General features: G+C 38.7%; 1 protein-coding gene across 4 annotated transcripts in view; it reads right to left on the minus strand.

The window, feature by feature from the left end:
• Window positions 1-21,825, minus strand: part of SORBS2 (sorbin and SH3 domain containing 2) — a 188,027-nt gene that overhangs the window by 15,954 nt on the left and 150,248 nt on the right. For all 4 annotated transcript variants that reach the window (XM_077762335.1, XM_077762327.1, XM_077762313.1 and 1 more), the window contains 5 exons: window positions 17,014-17,102; window positions 15,599-15,645; window positions 11,506-11,620; window positions 11,293-11,421; window positions 8,368-8,571 (listed from right to left, as the gene is read on the minus strand). In XM_077762335.1, coding sequence (XP_077618461.1) covers window positions 8,368-8,571; window positions 11,293-11,421; window positions 11,506-11,620; window positions 15,599-15,645; window positions 17,014-17,102 — 584 coding nt within the window. The remainder of the gene's footprint in view (window positions 1-8,367; window positions 8,572-11,292; window positions 11,422-11,505; window positions 11,621-15,598; window positions 15,646-17,013; window positions 17,103-21,825) is intronic.

The raw sequence follows: 21,825 nt of genomic DNA on the forward strand, positions 1-21,825 counted from the left end.
AGATGGAATTCAGCTTATAGAAGAGCTGAGAATGATGATAATTTTTATTATAAACACCATTATTAAAAAAAGATGTTCAAAAGACTAGAGAAAATGCTGGTTTCTGATGTATATATTACTCATAATTTATATGTACATTTCCAGTCTTCTGTCATCTATAACGTGTGGGTGAATTTTGCATTTATGGAAGATTTTGGATTGGATAAGACAGGCTTACATTATCTCAGAAGATACTTTAAAGGAATAAAATTGCATTAAATTTTATTAAAAGAATAAAAGCGCATTAAATGGGTGATGGGGCTGATAAAAGTATAGTAATGACTTCATGCATACTATGCTATACCTACTCAAACATTATTAAAAGTTTATTTCGCCTTTGCTTTTAGTGTAGGGTTACTTTCTTGGTAATGAGCATAACTTCCATTCTTGAAATGGAAGAAATAGGAAGGCTTCTTAGAGGACTCAAGCCTGCACAGTTTATCAGTGTCAGATGTGGGATTAAACTATAATAATGGCCTAAATTTTGCAGCTGTTTCAGTTTGCATTTATATTTACAATAAGCACAAATGACATCATCAACTTATTTTTCCAATGAATAGAAAAATACATTTATAACGTTTTCAAACAGCTCAGTGGGGGATTAAACCTATCATTTGCTCTTAAGCATGAGATAAAGTAGAGAAAAAACCACTTCATTTTTCTGGACTTAGTTATTTGATGTAGTTTCGAAAGTATTCTTTGAAAACATTGTTAAATACTTCCATTCTCTCCTACCATTCTGCAAACAACTAAAACCTAATGTGTGTATGAGGTGAGCTTGGTACTTGCACAGTAAGCTTGCATAAAATCCTGGTTTTGTCCTTGATAGTACAATGGCCAAGATCTTCATCTCTCTAAATTCTATGCCTTTCCCTACTTGTTCGTTAGCCCTTAAACTTTGTCAATAAATGATTCTAATGTTATTTTGCCATTTATTGACAAAGTTTAAGGGCTAACGAACAAGTAGGGAAAGGCAAGAATACATACTTTGGCCTTAAAAAGAAAACCACAGAAGAAGTAGGGGAAAGGCAAATTCTTGGTCTTAGATATAATCTAAAGTATTATTATTATTATTACTATTAAGATTTCCCAATTATTTCATGCCAGCCAAAATGAAACGTCAAAGGGCAAAGAACAACTAATCTTTAAAGTATTCCACTTTTTAAAAAATTCCTTTCACACACAAGATGTGGGGGTGAAGTTAGTGATGGGGGCTGGGAATATTGCTCAGATGGCCTTTCTCTGGTGTTGGTGCTTCCTGGTACAGAAACTCGACTCTACCAGAGCCTTCTCCTAACTGTAGAGGCTCTCATTCACGTTCAAAACATTGGATGTGAGGATGGGTTATCATGTGAAGTCATCACCGTTTGTCTAAAGGAAGAGATTTCAGGATCAAGCTGATTGTAGAAGCAAAACTTTTCTGTGATGGAGTGAGTTCCTGCTGTGGTTGTCATTAAATCTCTCTCCAGGGCCAGTCATTAATTTTGTTAAAAGTCTTTTTAAATGGTGCCCTTAGCTGCCAGCCCGAAAGGCTCTGAGCTGGGTTCTTTGTTAACTGTTAACAAAGGAAAGTGTCATTCCTGCATCCTCATTAATTTACTTCAGTTTTGTGGAAGAATAGAGCTCAGGTTCTGCTGAACCTGCTGATGGGTAAGAAACACGGAGGCAGTGAGCCCACTGAGAGGTGACAGAAGATGACAGGCACCATGGTGATGTCTTTGAATGGGATGGTCCTTGGAAACAAGTACCTAATGATTTCTTTTTTATTCTTATGTGTAAAATTTAGTTTGTTTTACGCCTCAATCTGGGTATGCAAGCATATGTTTTAAATTTGGGGATAGAGGCCATGCCAATGATGTTAAAAGTTAGCAACCAAGATTTACAGGACTTTTTAGAACTTGTAAGATGGCACAAATATAAATACATGTAATTAATAAAATTCATTTAAAGGCATGCGATAAACCACACTCGGGATGCAGTTACCTTTAATTTTGGTGAATTTATCTCCTGTTGATAAGGGTATTTAGGGAGAAGGGGAGGTGTGTAGGGCTCGGTAGTCTGAGAAAGCATAGAGGCCAAGTCAGAGACAGAGGCCCAGGGAGAACGGAAAGGAAGAGAGGGAAGGAGACAGCTGGGAAAAGGTGTAGACGTTGGATCTTCCGGAGAAAATGAAGGCGGCTTAAGGATTGAGGAAAGACAAGATGTGATTACGCCTGTGCCCAGAATGGTCTTTAGAGAATATCCCCCGAACGTGAGTAACGTTCAAGTTCCCAAATGCCCTGGGAAGGGACATTTATAGCAAATTCTTGCTTTAAAAGCACTAACTTTTTCTTTCGAAAGTGACACAAAATTCCCAGGGAGTGTGATCATTTTTCTGATGTGGGTGTCTGGACAGAAGAACCGCCCTCCNATTTTAGAATATATTTACAGGATGGCTGCTTCTAAACATGAAGGAAAAACTACAAGCCAGCAATGACACTTTGTAACTTGCTCGTGAAGTCTTCTAGCTGGTTAGTTACAAAGCTGGGGAACTGACGGATGTGCGGCGGCCGGTGTGCGCCTGCACATGGGTGGCGTAACTGACCCGCGATAGGCCCCTAGAACCGAGGCACCTGCCTAATCACGTCTTACAATTGATCACATTGAAGGAAAATGAGCTCTTTGAATAACTGACTTAGAAACATGCTCAACTTTCTGTAATGAATGATCTCTTTTACTAAGTAGTGTATTTATTTTATACAAACACAGGCATGGCTGGATTCTTTGGTCAGGTGACCTTTTCTCTCATGGTGGAGGAATTAGCCGAGCCTCCTGGTTTTGTGGGGGTCCCGGGGTCACGTGGGCGCTGGTCATTATTTAAGCCCAAGAACACCCCATATTATAGACCACGTGCCTCTGTATTTGTTATTGGCAAGATCTTAATAGAAAATATGGGTTTTAAACAGTATTTTCATTTTCTGAAATTTTAAAATAGAGGATCCATGGGGGAAAGTGACTTGTATAGGAGCATGATATAAAACATTTTGTTTCATAATTTCAGCATTTGCCAGTTTTCATATTTTCTTTTTAATTTACAGGTTACATATGTGAAAGATCGAGTTTTGTTTTTTGTTTAAAGCAAAAAATTTACAAACTAAAGATTTAGGGTATTTCCCCTCTTTACTAATTAAAATCACTGCTCAAGATTCCTTGTGAGATGCAAATGCATTCATAGTCTTAAGTAGTCACCAACTTGAAGAAATGGCTTCTTCAGAGAGTTAAAAGGGTGCTGGAATACTTTTTTGTTCTGTCTCTCTCCCTTTTTACAAACTGCCGCAGGAAATGGACTCATCTCTCTGTGTATCAATTTTCTGATCTCTAACGTAGGGCTAATAATATAACCCATTTCATTGCTGAAGAGTTCTTAGAATACTGTCTGATACTAAGAGTTCAACTATGTAGCTACATTATTAATAACAAAAAATCAGGAAGACTATAAATTATAGACTTTAAAATATGAATTTCTAGTCATAAATAACTAATGGACTTATATCATACATTTACATCATCTTACTAAAATTTGGTGTGTTTCCATACACTCCTCCACGCCCAACTTACGCACTGTTTGTGTTTCTTAAGAGGAAGCCTTCTAGGGCAATGCCAAAATTGATGTTTAGTAATGTGATTAACTGTACTAGCTAAATATAGTAAGACTGGTTAGTTCTTCAGTAATTAGGCAAGATTAAAATACCTCATAACTGGTTTTCATTGCACTGCTGTCTTCCTTAGATATCCTAGGGTCTATGGGAGTGGCTACTGGATATTTTAAACAGTCAGTTTTCCTCTCTTCTTCCTCCTCTTCAATGTGCAGGCTTGGTGTCACCTCTGTGCCATCGCAGGCACACCACAAAGCATCTGGTTCTTGAGACTGTGGCCCTCTTCGGGTGCCTGACATAAAACCCTCATAGATATCCTCATCTTCCTCTCCGATGACAGGGAGACTTTTGGGCAAGGGACCCATATTAGCGTGTGCGGAGGCCACAAACTTATCACCCAGGACTTCAGGTACTTTTTCAGGACCTCCAAAGCCCTTTCGTATTTTTGTCAAATCTGCACATTTGTTCTGAGTTGTCTTTCTGGTATCCTGAAGCGGTGTTGCCTCAAAAGGCCGGACTGCAGCTGAGGTCACCCCTGAGTGGGGCAAAGGTAGCAGAGAAGAAGAAGATTTGGCAGGTACAGAGGCTGGAGGCAAGGGGAGGAGGTCTGAGGGTTCCTCCTTAATTTCAAGGATGGTCTCCTCTAGGATATTTGGTTTGGCTTGGTTGGCTGATAAGGTTAAATCACTAAGCTTCTCTAATTCATCCAAGAAGTTGTCCAGAAAGTGAGGCGGTGTTGGGGTCAAAGGATTTGCCGGTGGACACTTGGCTGTCAGACACAGCCATCCCTGGGCCGTTCTATCTGAGCCTGGTGGAGCTTTGTGCATGGGAGGAGGGGCTGGTTCACTGAAAGCCAACTTAGAAATGAGCAGGGATTATGAAGTTAAAAAAAGAAACCAAGAACATAATCAAAGCACAGAGACAGAGAAATGCAGGAGAGGTGTGGTAATAAATATCAAAATATTTTATGCTGTGGTCTCCATTTGTAGACATTTTTGCTGAATTTAAATTAAATTGTTAGCAGGTTAACTAGAAGGTTATCTGAACAAGAAAACTCTCGTACTCTTTGGAAGGGGTCAAATGATAAGATAAAGCTGTCATAGAGATAATAGGTTCAGACAGTGAAACCCCAGGTGATTTTATCTAATGGATTAGCTCTTTTAAACTAGGTTTCAGATAGGACTCTGAAATGATGTTACTGTCAAATGAAAATCACTATTGAAACCCTTTCTTATTTCCTGAATTTGATTACTGTTCTTTCTTCCTGTAAGAGTGCCAAATCTTTTGAACTTCCATGATTTTCTCACTTAAGTTTGCAAGGTAATTACAGCATACGGCATAAAATATTTTTACATCTTTGTACATTAACACATTTCCCAATGAATCGATTCTGAAAAATATTTTCCACGAACAGGAACTCATAATCAGAATGAAACTAAACTTACAATCACTACTACTTCAAAGTTTAAAAAATCCAAAGTAAGTGTTTACATAGAAAGGGAACATATGATTTTAATGGGAGTAAACTTCTGCTAGCATTCCCATTCTTTTATGTAAACCTGTGGAGTATAGTTTATGAAACTTAATCTCCTGAAATAAAAATATACTTCTGTGTATCTTACTGTTATCACTGTATTTTGGATATGTTGAACAAAACAGAATTTTAATGGAAATTCCTTAAAACTAGTTCTGGAAGGGCTACCTAGAAACATTCTAAGACATTCTATTGCTGAACTGGAAAAAATGCTATGTGCTATACATAGGAAGGCCTTGACAGTCTGGTGGATGGCATTTTACTGTCATTCTCTCCAGGTAGATGGTTTGGGTTTGGAAGATTTCGGAGATGCATTTTCTAGTCGGTTGTTTAGGACCTCACTCATGCATTCAACATTCTTGGGCCTAGGGCCACTTAACTTTTGACTTCTGTGTCCTATAATAGGAACGGGGCATTAATAGAATTTATCTAGCTTTTTTTTTTTTTTTAAGGAAATATGATGTCTTGTCACCTTGGGGTGGGGTAAATAAGGCAAAGAGTCTCAAAACTCACATGAGCATCCTAACAGAAGACTCAGGAGGTCTTTAGTCTGCCTAGAACCTGATATAAAGTGAGAGTCTCCATGTGGTCTATTACTAGACAGATAGCCCTATGTTCAGTTTTTAATAAGACAGAAATTAGCCAAGTCTCATTTGATAGTCTACAGAAGCTCTCTTATTGGCCAGCGTTCTATTTTATGCTCTTTGCTATGTAACACAGTAATGGATTTTGAAAACCTGTGAAATGCATAAGAATTCTAGAGTATTGCTTTTCACTTTCACTTTCTCTCATGGTCAGGAATATTATGTAGATGAGGAAGAAAGACCTTTAAATCCCACTATTGTCATGACTGCCACTATCACTATTACTACCTGCTGCTACTACTCCTGGCCTATTACCACCATGGTCACCAATATACATGTTAAGAGGTTCAAAGTGCTTAGCGTTACAATGGACTTGCTTCTACAAAAAGTCGAATTAAGTATGTGAGATTCCTACATAACATAAATATACCTATAATACAAAAATCATGTAATTACCTTTTTTCCTAAAGCATTAGAAATGAATTCAACTATACTGAAAAGCAGAAATATCGGAAATAGTATCAACTTACATTTCAATCTCTTCTAAAATATAGTATGTCAAGAAATGTGATTTGAGTATGTCAGAGTGATTCATGAGTCAATGAGTTCCTTCTTTTATTTGCAAATATCAGTTAGAAAATAGGATATATAACATTCAGTGTATTTTGGATGTCATGGCTTAGAAGTATATTATAGTTCTTTTTTTGAGAATGATTCAGTTCAACACTAGTGAGAAGTTTCCCTTATTAAGTCAGTGATATCATAGATTACCAGATGTGATGAAATCATTAAGCTTTTTTTTTTTTTCAAATTATGGACATAAGCTTTTCAACATATTTTCTTCCCAGCAGTGAAACTAAAACACTAACCAGTTTTTAGTGAAATTTCTCTGTTCATAAAATGTAAAATCTGATATTCTAAGCAAACACTTAGGAAACTGAAAATACATTTAAATCGTATTCACAGAAAAGATTAAAACTCTGTAATCTACAGTATTACATTGCCAATATTAATTAGGACATCATGGAAGAATTTTTTAAATAAGGCTGTATAGATAAATGCTTATTCTTTCTTTTAATACTTTATTTGAAGGTATGGTCATTTTGAAATTCATCTGGTAGTTCTTTTAAGATGACTGAACGATAAATAAGACAAATATATGGATGAAGATTCTGATATTTTCTTTTTGTCAGTAGGAACTATTGAAGGAAGGATGTTGATCTCTAAAAATAAGCTCTGGTAGTGAAGTAAACCTACTAAAGAAGATTCTGGAAAACTTTGTAATCAGACAAAATCTCATTACTGGTCTATTATCCAGGGTTACCAAATTGTTATATTATCCAATGATAAGGCATTTAGAGCAATTACCCTGCAATGGAAACCCAGTCTTCAAAGAGAGGTAGAATAAATAAAATGCCCTTTTAAAAGAAAATACTTCTCTTGAGACAGTAGACTGTTAGATCATTTACATACATAAAATCCTTCTAGACTCCTTTTTAAGAAGTTGTTTAGGTCCCTGGGGATGCTCTTTTGCATTGGGATCTGAAACAACTTCATGGCTGTGATGTTGATGTTACTTTGCTAGTGCTAAATGGTTTATTTTTCCATGTCCCAACCTTGTTCTCGATTAAAATTTTTAATAAGTTATAAGAAACAAAATGTTTAAGATGTTGGGGAGTACTTATGGTATTTTGGAAATAATTTCTTGGTAATTTTAAGTTTTACACTTGAAGGTTATTGAAAAAGAGAAAGAAGTCCCTAAATACTGTCCATGAAAAGAACACAATATATTATAATTCAATACAAAGTTGAGAAAAACTTCACGCTGTAAGTAAAGAAAGTAGAATAGCCTTTTCCAACTAACCAGTTCAGGAAGCAAAGCCCCTTTTAAACTAAATATTGAGAAAGGTAATTATTTTTAGCTACCAGTTCAAGTGAGATCTGGCAGAAAGTCATCCTAAACCAATAAAATAAACTTGGGGACTCCTAAGAACCAATGACATTTTCATTCAAACTAATAAACAAACTGACTTACAGACCTTAATTAAAAAATTTTACTCTTTCTCTTTCTATATTAAAATACCCCAAGACTTTTATAGAATTTTGTCAACTTAAGTACCATGTGTTATTGAAATAAACCATTTGGGGATCTATCTATCTACCTATCAATACATTGTATACTTACATATACTACTTATACCTATATATAATCCATGTAAAATATGCATATATAAAAATGAAATCAAGCTTCAGAAAAAAACTGAGTTTCAGAAAGCAGATAAAATGGTATATATACAGATGTACATCAGATAGGATTTTATGATGCTAATGTTTTCTCTTTCAGTCTTTTAATTGGAAAATAAAATTATCAAAATCAAGTATTAAACCTTTGCACTAGCAACCCTCAGGAAAATTAAATTATATTGACTTGACATGGCACGCACACTTAGAAACATAACATATATGTTTTGGGCTTTGCAATAGGTATGATATATTAGTCTAAGCTTAACATCACATATTGATGATCTTACATCAAGCTCCCATATGACACTCATATGCTAGAACGTCTTCTTACCTTATTTGAACTTAAGCTGTGGATTCTATCACTAGAATAGCTGTGGGGTATTGGAGGGTCAGGATAGTCCTCAGCACCTTTGGTTGTATTCTTCTTGACAACTTCTACATAGGAAACAGGGAAGATGCCTTGTCTGCTGGTTCCTGGGATTTTACCTTCATACCAGTTTTGATCAACTCTTTTAAGAAGAATAACTCTATCTCCCTGTAATGAACATTAGGGAAATGCATTATAAATAGAGATGCAAGAACATAAAAAAGTGTAATTTTCAATATTTTCTAATAAACAATAGTTTTCCATCTGGGAAAGTTTGATACTTCCAGTTTTTATTGTTGTTGTTTGTTTTTGTCAGGAGAATGCAAATAAAGTCTCTGAGCTCATTCCCAAATTACAGATTATCAACATAGATGCAACTTAATCATTCATTGATGACATTAGAATCTCCCCTAAGGATGCTTGGTTTATGTGAATGGGCTTACACATGTTCACACTGGTACCACGTGAAATGACTTGTATAAAGTTACTTTATTTTTTAAATTTTTAAAAAATGTCTTATTTATTTCTAGGAGAGAGAGAGACAGCATGAGCAGGGGAGGGTCAGAGAGAGAGGGAGTCACAGACTGAAACAGGCTCCAGGCTCTGAGCTGGCAGTCAGCACAGAGCCCGACGCAGGGCTCGAACCCACGAACCGCAAGATCATGACCTAAGCGAAAGTCGGATGCTTAACCGACTAAGCCACCCAGGAGCCCCTAAAGTTACTTTAAAAAGCAGAATAGTTTAACAGGGAAAACCTCAATGACAGTAGCGTTATCCTATCATTGACAGGATTCGGGGGCTTGACCTTCTGTAGGAAGAGCTTCAAAACAGTGCAACTCAGCTCGCTGCGGTTGGGTATCTGAAATGGATTACAGAAGTCAAGCTCCACAAGGGAAGAAGTTGAATGGCATTCTGTTTTTCTTCCTTGATCTACGTGTGGTAAGGAGGCGCAAAGAGTAAGGCTAGTAGGATGGGGCAAAGAATGTTCCCTAGATAATCCATAGCTGTGGCCAGGGTGGACATCCACCTGGTCTGCCTCAAGGTAGTGTAACACCACTGTCCCATTCTGGTTTGGCTGGTGGCCATTGCACATTTTCATAGAACCCCTGGCTTTAGCAAGAATAGAACTTTCTACAATCACTATTTCTCCTACCAGCAGTGATCCTGCCACTGCCACAAACCTAGTTTCCATTTTAGCTCAAAACCACACGTGGCCCAGAAATAAGTTGGCAAAATGTGGCTAAACGGCAAGAACTCTGCAGCTGCATCCAGCATGTGAAGTTTGGGCAGATGCTGGAGCACTGGAGTGGCACACAATCCAAACTTCAGCACAGCAGGGGCCCCTTCTTCAGGGGGTTCTCAGGATGAAAGTTCTCCTTTTGCCAAAATGCTTGGTGGTTTATAGAACCTGTTCCATACCACCTCTGCACGGACCATAACTGAAGAAAAGTAAATCTCCCTGATGATTTTCTCGGCAGTACACCGCTGTTGCCAGGCTGTTGCTTGAGCTATAAATTCCATCGGCAGAAGCTTCTCTTATAGGGAATCAGCGGGAATGGGTCATGGAATGCTGTGTCCACGAGGACAATCGGTTGATGATGCAGAACCGGGGCGGAGAAGGGAAAATGGGATGAAGTTCTGCCAGTACAACAACAGTGGTGTTTCCCTTCCTTGCTCCTGGCTAGGGCTTCACTAGTAGGCAAAGAGGCTCTAGAACCACCCACCCTGCCTGTGACTCTCTAGCCTGTGCTCTGTGCAGACATGGGCTCTCCTCAAACCAATGAATGTGATGGTTTAGCAAACGACGAAAATAGTTCATTTGATCTTTCTGCACAGAAACAAATTAAAAAGAGTTCTTTCTGGGGGCACTTGGGTGGTTCACTCACTTAAGTGCCCAATTCTTGGTTTCAGCTCAGGTCATGATCTCACGGTTTATGAGTTCAAGCACCACATAGAGCTCTGTCAGCATGGAGCCTGCTTGGGATTCTCTCCCTCTGTCTCTCCCCTTCCCCCCCTCATGCTCATGTGCTCTCTCTTTCTCTAAATAAGTAAATAAATAAATAAATAAATAAACATTGAAAATTTTTAAAAAAGAGAATCCTTTCTGATATTATTAAGATACTAAAATTGGATCAGCTGCTAGTGAAATTTGGGTCAGTCATGAGGCCTCGAGGAGGCTGATCAAGGGAGCAGCCCTGCACAAATGGCTCCTCAGAAAGGCCTTGTAGCCAGAAGGACTTTCATTATGTTAGGACCATTCCTGGACTCCAAGATAAAAGTAGATGTTGGAACACCTATTTTTAAAAATTTGAATAATAAGGCAGCAGGACAAAAAATATTTTGAAGTGTATGAAAGTGCTTTTCCTTTTGATGTTTCCACATGTAGAGCTCCTGGATAGGCAGCTTGAGGTGCCCCTTGGAGAAGATGTGGAACCTGCCACGCTAAGCCTGGAGAGAAAGTTTCTCTGAGAAGCTTTGCATCCCCCAGGGGACCTCTTCTGGAAGGCCAGGGGAGCCGGAGCGCTAGGTACAGTGGCCTCATAGAATCCTTTGTAGCACAAGGCGGAAACACAAAAATGTTTAAGGAAAAAGATAACCTATTTTAGGGGCGCCTGGGTGGCTTAGTCAGTTAAGCGTCCGACTTTCGCTTAGGTCATGATCTCGCGGTTCGTGGGTTCGAGCCCCGCATCGGGCTCTGTACTGACTGCCAGCTCAGAGCCTGGAGCCTGTTTCAGTCTGTGACTCCCTCTCTCTCTGACCCTCCCCTGCTCACGCTGTCTCTCTCTCTCTCTCTCCTAGAAATTAAAAAAAAAAAAGAAAGGTAACCTATTTTAGTTTTGAAAATACACAGGCTTTCAAAAGCACGGTTGAAGACAACGGCCAGGGTACCTTTCTCAGCGATAGCTCCACATTTGTGTCAGCATTGAAATTGTATTTGGCTATAGCTTCTCCGATTTCTCCAGGCTGGGCCGGGGGTGGCGGTCTTGCAGGCTGTGCTTTCTCAGGAGGTGTGAGTTTCTATGGAGGAAAAAATTTATTTATTCTTGATCTGTGACGACTTTGGAAACAACAGCCATGGGGGAGGGAAGGGGAAGGACTTACCTCCACGTATGAGATGGGAAAAATGCCCACTCTTCCGTGGTGCTCTCCCTCATACCAATTTTGATCGATTTTCCTGAGGATGTAGACAGTATCTCCTTTCTTAAATGACAGCTCCCTGGAAAAGACATGTTTCAGTGTTTTTTTTTTTTTACCCCCTGATGTATAGCAATTATTCTTAAGATCAACACTCTCACTCAATCTGTATTTGGCTGAGAAATATACTTTCAAGAGAAATAATCTGTCAAGCCCCTTTATTTAAGGATTTTCCTTGCAAACTCTTAGAATTCACTTACAACTTTAAAAGTGATTTCAAAAAAAAGAACAAGTAGAACGCTTGCATTTGATATAAGTCACAGGCAAATTGATATGAAATTGAAAGGCAAGGATGGGCTATTGCCATGTAATCATTAGTTTATAGTGGAGGAGTTGTTAGGCTTGGCGTAATGATAGAATCATTCTGCACTGATTTTGTTTGTCCTGAAGCTAGTGAGAGAGTTAGCCAGAACCTTAACTTCTCTTTCTTTCTGTCTTCTTTTGATGTGCTGAAGCTTACAATAGAGAAAAATAAATAGTTAGCTTTAGCACAGAAGTGCTGTCATCAGAAAGATTTTTATTTACAGGTCTTTGAAGCTGGCTGTCAGGCATTTATTTAACTGGCATATCTTGATAAGGAATTTAGTTTGTGTAACGAAAGAGGTTTTTTCAATGGAGCACAGACATAAACATGTTTTAAGTGTAAAGACATGCATGAATTGCTTCTTGCCTTCTTTATCTCTTGTTTTTAAAAAGTAAAAGTATTTTCAAGACACCATCTATGCTTTTCCATTTTGGGGTTATTTCTAAGAAGAAACCTATATACCTGCTTATTTCCTAAGTAGGATAATGTGGGTATGTAATTTTAAGTTATAAAAACATTACTTATTTTGGCTAATTCATGCCTACCTTCTCATCCTCCCTGCATCTGTTTTTGATGGCGTTATTATCCAGGCAATTGTGTCTGTTTATTGTTTTCTCCTCGTAATTATGTTTTGTTGGAGGACCCTTATTTCACATCTTTTCCCAAGAGCCCCACTTTCCTACACATCTGCCTCCCCACTCTGGAATCTTCTGTGTTGTTCAGTTCAGAATCTTGAGTTGGATCATTTATATGTGCAGAATAGATCATGAAGAGAGGTGGATGTCAGATGTAGCATATCTCTCATTGATTAAAAGAATGAATTGAAAAACTGTTGTGTATTAGGGACACCTGAGTGGCTCAGTCAGTTAAGCGTCTGGCTCTTGATTTCAGCTCAGATCATGATCCCAGGGTCGTGGGATCAAGCTCCAAGTTGGGCTCCATTCTGAGCATGGAGCCTGTTTAAGATTCTCTCTCTCCTCTCTCTCTTTGTACCCCCCCACACCCCCTCCCACTTGCGTGGGCTCTCTCAAATAAAAAAACAAAACCCTGTTGCATATTAAAGAACTATTGCACAGTTAGAAGTGTTAAAATCTTCACATTGAAAGCATGTTAAATTTTCAGTAACCCTAAAGAAAAGGAGATTCATGGAGGTTTACATTCAAATACAGCTCTCCTTTATTTTATGCAAGTGCCTGATGTTGAAAACGAAAACCAAAATATTTAATGTTTTACAATCCAACAGTTTTATTATTACCAGGTGTGTTTCATTTCTGGAAATGAGACTAGGAGGCTTAGCTTTTTTAAAAAAAATTGTCACAGAAAACTTTTTCTTCTAAATACGAAAAGAAATCTTTTCTATTTTTAAAGGCTTATATTTAAACATTTTAAGCCTTCTAGATAAAGGACAGAAATCTCACTTAACAGTTTTCAAAACTGTGTCCCTTTCGTCTCAGACCCAGAATTTCTGAGTCACGTTATAGTAAGCTTGCTTTCTCCCTCCCCAATCCCTTTTGAATAGTGGCCACTGACAACCTTTGGAAATGACATTTTATTTCTTCTTCCTATTTAACAATTGAGACATTATGTTTAGTGAGTTACTGAGCTGTATCGGTAGCTGTATTCTTAAAAAATTAAACTTCTTTGCATTAGGTAAAGACAAATAGCTTTTAAAACAGATATTTATTTTAAGCAGATGTGTCTGTCTCTTGTTTATAAGATGTTAGGCACAAAAAAGCACTCACATCTAGCTATTAATTAAAAACACATAAAAATGTGTCTGGGCCTTTGCTAACAGTGGTGCTTCTGGGTGTGTGAGACTTTTAAAGCTGCTCGAGTCGTCCAGAACCTTGATTTTTGTGTCAAATAGGTTAACTGCACTGGGAAGTGCTCTTTACATCTCCAGAGAGCAGAACAAGAGGAATACGATTAAGCTGCAGTCAGATAAATGTATGTATGGTATGTGGGAAACATTTTTTTTTTTTTACTAAAATTATGGGATGGCTTCCATGAGTGATTATTGAACTGACTTCTCTGAAGGCTTACACAATTAGATCGTGTTGGTTTAAGAAGATTTTTGTGAAAGGGGGGTGGTGGTGCAGGTAACCCTTCAGAGAGAGCCGTGCCATTTGCAAGTCTGGAACGTTTGCTGACTCAGAGCTTTCACAAGGAGGACATGGCCTTGGAAGATGGTGGAAGGCTTGGCAACTGTAGCAAACAAATCCAGTGACACAATCAATACACCGACTTGCACTACAAGTCACCTTTCTCTCACTGCTTGTTTTTTATTGAGCCTTCTCAAAAAGCTATGGGCCCTGGGTGGACCCCTTTTCTGTGTTGTATCCCTGTCATTCCTCAAGGGTTCATACATTTTAAAAAGCTTTTGATTGCTTGTCACAAAAAAGAAATGAAATTTACATGTTCTGTATCATTCTTTTATAAAATCGGCATGCATCATACACATTGTCGCACTATATCCACAGAGCAGTAACAAGGATGAGAAGATAGTTGAAACGAAGCAGGTGTTAGTTATCTTATCAAAAAAAGAGAAAAGATGTAAGCTTTTCTTCAGGAATTTTTTTAAATACCAGATTTAAGCCATATTTGATATTTTAATTTCTTTTTTTTTAAGTTTAAAAAATGTTTGTTTATTTATTTATTTATTTATTTATTTATTTATTTATTTTGAGGGAAAGAGAGAGAGCAAGCGGGGAGGGGAAGAGAAAGAGGCAAGAGAAATTCCAAGTGGGCTCTGTGCTTTCATCACAGAACCCAATGCAGGGCTTGAACTCAGGAACTGTGAGATCGTGACCTGAGCTGAAACTAAGAGTCAGATGCTTAACTAACTGAGCCACCCAGGCGCCCCAACATCTGAATTTCTAAGTAGCATTTTCCTACTTATTTCACTCTCCATCTTATCAGCATTACCAAATTCTGAGTGGTTTTATCTTTTTATATGTCTTATATTATTAATATAATATGCATTTTTATAAATAAAGTATTTTGTTCTTATATATGTTCAATCTAAACAACAAAGGATAATTTAGTGCCAATATACAATGATTTGAGATCTTCAATTCTAATGGAGACAAAAGTTTCTTAAATAAAGTTTGTACACATGGGCCATGACAGAAATGGAAGACTCTCTCCTATTTAAGCCTCCTATGTGCTTAGGACTAGCTTTTCTTAACCACATGCCCATCTGATGTACAAGTTCCTAAGGACAAAGGTTTAAAAAAATACTTCAACAAAGGAGTATGAAAACACTAACATCAATATCCCTCCAACTCCACAAACAATCCTGGATGTAGTTGGATAAATAAATGTTATCAAATTCTCTCAGTTAGTGTTAATTATTCCCCAACACTGTATTTTTATGTTATTCTTGATGCAAAACCTCTAGAAAAGAAGATTCTTAATTCCGTTTTATTTTCCCTGTCCTTTTGAACTCATGGTGCTCTAACATGTTTAGTGTCACTTGAAACCCAGTGTTTCTCAAATAAATTTGAAAAGAAAATAAAATTAGCCGTATCCCAATTAATTGTGAAGGCACCATTAGTTACAGTTGATTGCTGAAGTGGCTGAATTGGGACTTAGACCTTATTTGTAATACAGCCCATTACAATATTTACCTCTTAAAGTATTACCACAGTATTTAAGGCCAGCTTGAGTTTTATAATGAATACTCATCTTACTTACTTAGATGTCTGGGCTTTAAAATCGTAAACAGCTTTTGCAGGCAGTTTCTGAAAGACAAAGTAAACAGTGCTAACTTAAAATTTGGATTTATTTGACAAGAAAGCAATTTCATGTGAGTTAAAGGGAAATGAAAGCATGAGTAGTGACTAAACATATATAATGTAAAGCCTCTACTCAATTGATAAGTCAACCAAATAGTTCTTCATTCAGGTATTTAAGCTATAACAGGAGTGTTAATAGATGGCTTGCTCACTGTGATTACTGAATATCATATTTCCTCTTAGAAACTAAGGTAGATGAACACAGTAATAGGGGAATACAACTCCAGAGGGCTCTGTCCCAGGGATAATTCTGGCTTTTCCTGGGACAGTTACAGAGGGTCAACTGCTCTGTGTCTTACGTATTAACATAACTCCTTTGGAATCATAATAAAAGGACTGGGAAAAAGGAAGGAAGCCATCATCCCTTTTACTAAACAATTATTAACATAGTAGCAAAGAAATATTAGCCCAATTCTCATTGGGAAGCTAGTTTGTGGCCCAAAGTATAGGCTTGGTCGTCTTGCATTCCCTGGAGGGTTCAGGAATTCTTTAGCAACACGGTAAATCAGCCGTTCATCTTTTAGTCACGATAAGATGTGACACACACTCACCTTCGATCACCCTGCAGCCCCTAGCTAGCCACTCCAGCTCTTCCTTTTCTAGTGCTCAGTTATCTCCTCACCCCACTCTCTTTCCTTGTGATTCTGTGAACTTTAGGCAGCCTGGGACATTCCTAACTTCTTCGGGCGTCCCACGGGTTCTTGGACTGCCGGAGACAGCCTGTAGTGATTCTCCTGGAGTGCCTGCCAGTCCCAGACCAGTTTTCAGTTGCTGTCAAACCTTCATGGCTCCAAGATAGCATGAACCAGAGCTCCAGCCCTGGCTCGGAGCCATGCCCAAAGAGATAGTTGGTAGTTGGTTCCTAGGAGCAGTGATTTTCCAAGGGTGGCTTCTAGCAAAAGCAGGCCAGCAAAAATCATGTCAAATTTGTATTGATTTGCAATACAGGTGACCTAGAGATCTCCCCTACATCAGTGGGGAAGTTTGTACTGGGAAATCTCCTTCCTCCATGGGGCAGCCCAGCTCACCACTCTCGCAGAGCACAGTTGTTAATTCATGGGTGTCTGGTCAAGACACAGAGAGGCCTTGCTGCCGAAACTGGAGCATAGTTGGGGGAGAGCTACAGAGAGGATCGGGGTGCGTGTTGCCAAGAGTCCTTTGCTCAGCCTCCGGGAAAACTGTTTCTAGTTTCTCTCTTGTCATTTTTATGTTCTTGACCTGGGTTCTTTACTGGTTTTGGAAAAAACTCTGGCTGACAAGTGCTTTACCAAATGTGCTATAGAAAAAAGACTCCAGTGCTATTAAACAAACTACCTCTTTTTCTGGAGTTCCTCTTCTTTCCCTCGATGCGCTTCTCCCCACGTCAGTCATAGTGGATGAATAACTTCTAGGGGACTCGTGGTCTGTGGGAAAGGACAGGGTCAGAGTGAGTGTCCACATAATTAAAACCCGACCTTTTTAGCCATTTTCTCTGGTGGCAACTGTTTCCTCTGTCGGATTTAGAGAGACGCCACAATAGAAGACATGGGTATAAAACTCATAGGTGAATTAAAAAGTTATGATAGAAGACACAAAGCCAGAGCATCTCAAAAGGGGAAAATATCGGAGGTTGCAGAAGTGTTATAATCACACATGTAATTGTTACATTGCTGGTATATTTATGCTGCAGCACCCGTTATAGACAATTCATACTCGCAGGGATTTCTCATCTCAGAGATTTAATAATTTCTATTCCTTTTGCCTCCAGTTTGTAATTACTTTTAAGGGCAGAGGGTGCCTGGGTGGCTCAGTCGGTTGAGTGTCCAACTTGATCTCAGCTCAGGTCGTGATCTCATGATTTGTGAGTTTGAGCCCCAAGTTGGGCTGTGTGCTGACAGCATGGAGTCTGGTTGAGATTCTCTCTCTCTCTCTCTCTCTCTCTATCTCTCTGCCCCTTCACTGCTCATGCACACCCACTCTGTCTCGTACTCAAAATCAATAAACTTATAATTACTTGTGTAGGACCTATAGAAGATGGAGAATTAGAAAATAGCAATGATTAACAAAACTAATACATCTCACAGAACAATTTAAGAATGTCATAATGAAAAAGAAAAGTAAAACATGATGATGGCAGAACTATGGTTGTGTCCATCCCCCACCCCCCATCCCTACACACCCGGTCTTCCCTGTGCCCCCCACCCTATTGTTAAATACTTACTGAGTCTTAAGATGTCATCCTAAGGCCTTTATCTTTTGCCTTCCCTTTTGTCCAACTGCCTTATCAGAAAGTATATACTAATTCCAAGAAACAAAGGGATAAAAATTCTCTAAACAGGAAATGTCCTATTGATTGTCAAACTATTATGAAACACTGAATTATTTTTGTTCATCTTAAAGCGCAGTGTAAATAATTACATCCCCCAAACAGGTATCGCTTAATGGTTACTTACACTTTACACATTTATATGTGGAAATGTAACTAGAGGCTAAGAACATCCCAGTAGTCTCTGTTCTAGAATTTTACCAGTATAATTGGGTCAAAATCCGTAAATTCTTTCTCTTATCCCTTTAATAAATTTAGTTATATTGCTTAACAAGAACCATTAAAAATAAAATAAATCCAACTGTAAAGGAATTAAAAATGCTATTCATAAGAAGAAGACATTACTTAAAGACTGTGACTACTTTGACTCTAAGAAAGAATTGTCTGCTTAACAGCAACTGGATACCAGTCACATGACATATAAGGATATGAATTATCATATCAGTTATGAATTCTAAAGTCGTTAGATTTAGTAAGGTAACATGGCCACGGATGTTTCAGGTAAAACTTAATCAGCTATTTTCAAGCATGAGAGAGGACTATGTGTCACATATCTTCTGTTTTAAATTCAGATACTTTTATGATTAGAAAGCTCATACTGATCATCAAGTTGTAAATTACTTTTACTAATACACGGAATATAAACTATTTTTCAATTGGGCTAAACAGTATTGGAAAATAGATATGTTATTAAAAGACAAATACCCTTCAAATGCATTTCAAAGCCCTCTCAGATTATGTTTCAATAATCTACTCTATCTGTACATAAAATTTACAGGTGATTATCATGTTGTATGGTATAAATGAAAGCAAAGATACATGCTGATAAAAGAAGCAAATTTGTGCAATGGCAGCTAACAAATGAGTCACACATATTACATTAATATGAAATTTTCATTGTCTTTTTTTTTTTTTTTTTTCCCCCCNAGAGATTATATTGTATACTACAAACTCTGAATTACTAGGAGTTTGCATCTCTTTTCTTTTACCTAATCCTTAATTGATTTTTGTCAAATCTCTTGTCTTCCCTGGGTCTTACCTGTAAACCAGTGCTTGGAATGATACTTGTCACCTAGGTTTTTGAAAGTGTTAATTAGATAGTGTGTGTAGAGCACTTTGCAATGCCCAGTGCATAGCAGACTGTTGACAATCCAAATTCCAGCAGGGAATGTTCTTTTCAGCTTCTGAAAACTTAGATCGTGAACAGATGTACTTTAAGAATAAAAAAAAAAGGAATTGTATAAAAATTGCATAAAAATATCAGAACCCCTAACAGACCTCAAAAAAATGTCCTCTGCTTTTGAACTATTATTTGTCCTTGTGTTGCCACTTCAAGGTGATAATCCATCTACAAAAATGGAGTTAAGGGTCACTTTTAACCTAAATGGTCTGATTCAAATGTCAGTATAAGATTGTTTCAGCAGGAATAGAAAATAAAGTAATGGAAAGAAAAAGAAAATGAACACACTGAGTGATGGAAATGAGACATTTGTCTATACAGCTTAAAGATGTATTCACAAAAATTTTATCCCATGTGCCCTTTAAAGGTTGTTCAACAAATCCTTTTCTCTTTTCATTGTCCATCAATTACTGCATTAAATATTTCAGTTTTGCTTCCTGAGTGTTTTGATGTAGTATCTTTATGTTGAATGTAAGCAAATTATTTATTGTGAGTGAGTGACTATAAAGTTAATATAAAAATCAAGGAAAAAGCTATTAAGTTATCGGTTTTGATTCATTTTATGACAAGAAAGAGTCATCAGTCTCTTAAGGATACTGATACTCAATTATGGTTTCCTTGATGGGATCCTTTTAAATTGGTAAAATAAGTTTAATTTGTTGTTTTGATGAAAGTTGTTTCAACCCTAACATTAAGCTACAGGATGGTTTTCCCTTTTGATTTTGAATGAGTAAATTTTTGTGAATTGATGATCACTTTAAGCCACACATCAAGTCCGAATATCACATGGGCAAATGAGACTATTCAGGAAGACATGTTTGCACCACAAGCATTTGCTCCAAAACACATAACGATGCCAGGTGGTCTCACAGCTTAGGAATGATGAGATGTAGGAATGGAAGATGAAAGAGCTGGATGGTGGGTGTCTGAATCACAAGGAAAAAGAAAGAAAAGTTCATCCACCTTGGAGAGTCCGTGCACCCTCATGGTCTTGGTGGTGGTAGTTGGTGGTGGTGGTGTCCACATCTTGGAAAGAGGCACTGTGAGGCATTCTCCCACAATCGTTCTGGTACAATGGACAATGAATAGCACCATCTTGAGGCAGTGGGTGGAAAGGCTGGTGCATGGGGCTCCTTTTTATAGCTTTAAGTGATGAGTTCCTCTCAGGAATATCTGGCAGCAGTTCACTGATAAGGCGGTGCAAGATACTGTTGTCTGGCAAACTTCCCCGTCTCTTTTCAGCTTTAATTTGGTCACAGATGTCTTTAAGGGCAGAGTCCAGAGCCTCAAATACAGACGCTTTACATTTTGCCTTGTCAGTCTGCTTTTTGGGAGTCGAACTCTTTTTCCTCCGGAAAGGCACGGGACTGACTAGAAATGCAAGTTTAGAAAGGCCAGGGTCCATTTCCTGCCTTCTGGGCTCCTCAGCATTTTCGTGTTTAGCTCTTTCGTGTTTCAGCATGGTGGTAAATCGAGTGTAGGAGGCTGGGCATCTGCCTTTGCAGGAGCTGATGAGGTGCCGGTGGTGGTGGTGGTGATGGTGGTGGTGGTGGTGGCTGGATCCATAAAAACTTTCAGAAGATGTGAAAGAAAAGTGATCAAAGTCACTCTCACTGCAAAAGGATGATCCTTCCACGTGGATGTAATCACTGTGGTCAGATACAACTCCATCTTGGTCACTGTCGGAAAACTCCATGTGAGTTCTCGGTTGCTCGTCACTGGTGACTTCGATATGAATTGGCACCAGGGCTTTAGGCTCATAGCTTCGTTGTACATGGGAAGGATGTCTGCCCTGGTTTTCTTCCTCCAGCAGAGACTCAATGGAAAACCGCCTTTTGGGACATAAACCGTTTTGTTGAGGTTCTAGGGTTATAGGAGATAACATATCATCTCCTAAATTTGGCATGGATTTTGACTTTTGAATCAACTTTTCAAATTCAGAAATGCGAGTGGGGACCATGTCCCTGGGCACCTCCTCAGTGGATGACTGGCTCCAGCCATGGAGCAGGCCCCTGTGCTGCTGTTCCTTTTCGTACTGCATGATTCTCGACTTCACGGAACAAATCACCTCGGAATTCATCAAATCCTTGCGGTTAATGCGGTGCATTTTCTTGTACATTTTTAGGAACCCTGGGGCGTCATGGGCTGACCTGTGTCGGAGCCTCGACCTGCCATTACCGCGGCCATCCTGGATGTAGGGGGACGCCCAGACCTCAGGGCAGCTTTCCTTGGAATCCTCTTCACACAGGAGGGAGCCCATACTTTCTGACTTGGCTTTTGGGTCAGGGAAACTGTCACAGTCGTCATTTAGGAGATCATCACAGCTACGGGATTTGATTTTGGGGGAAACTGTCTCTTCAGTGCTGCTCCAGACCTCTGCATTCTGTCGGGCCATCTGCCAGCCATTCTTGAACGTGATGGCCCTCTGTGAGTCACGAGGGACATCCAAATGCTGTCTCTTGTAAGCGTTACAGTAATCTAACTCATTGGAGGGGTTGCCGTGGAGCCCTGAGTAACTGTAAAGGGATGGACACATATCATCCCCACCTTTTAATCCAGGCCAGCGTGGTGGAAGAGAGACATTTGGAGAAGTTAAAAGGTTCACAAAGAGGAGAGCATGTCAATTAGCATCAGAGAGCAA

The sequence above is a fragment of the Crocuta crocuta genome, unplaced genomic scaffold (assembly GCF_008692635.1).
Source record: "Crocuta crocuta isolate KB4526 unplaced genomic scaffold, BGI_CrCroc_1.0 scaffold90, whole genome shotgun sequence".
Classification (NCBI taxonomy): Eukaryota; Metazoa; Chordata; class Mammalia; order Carnivora; family Hyaenidae; genus Crocuta; species Crocuta crocuta.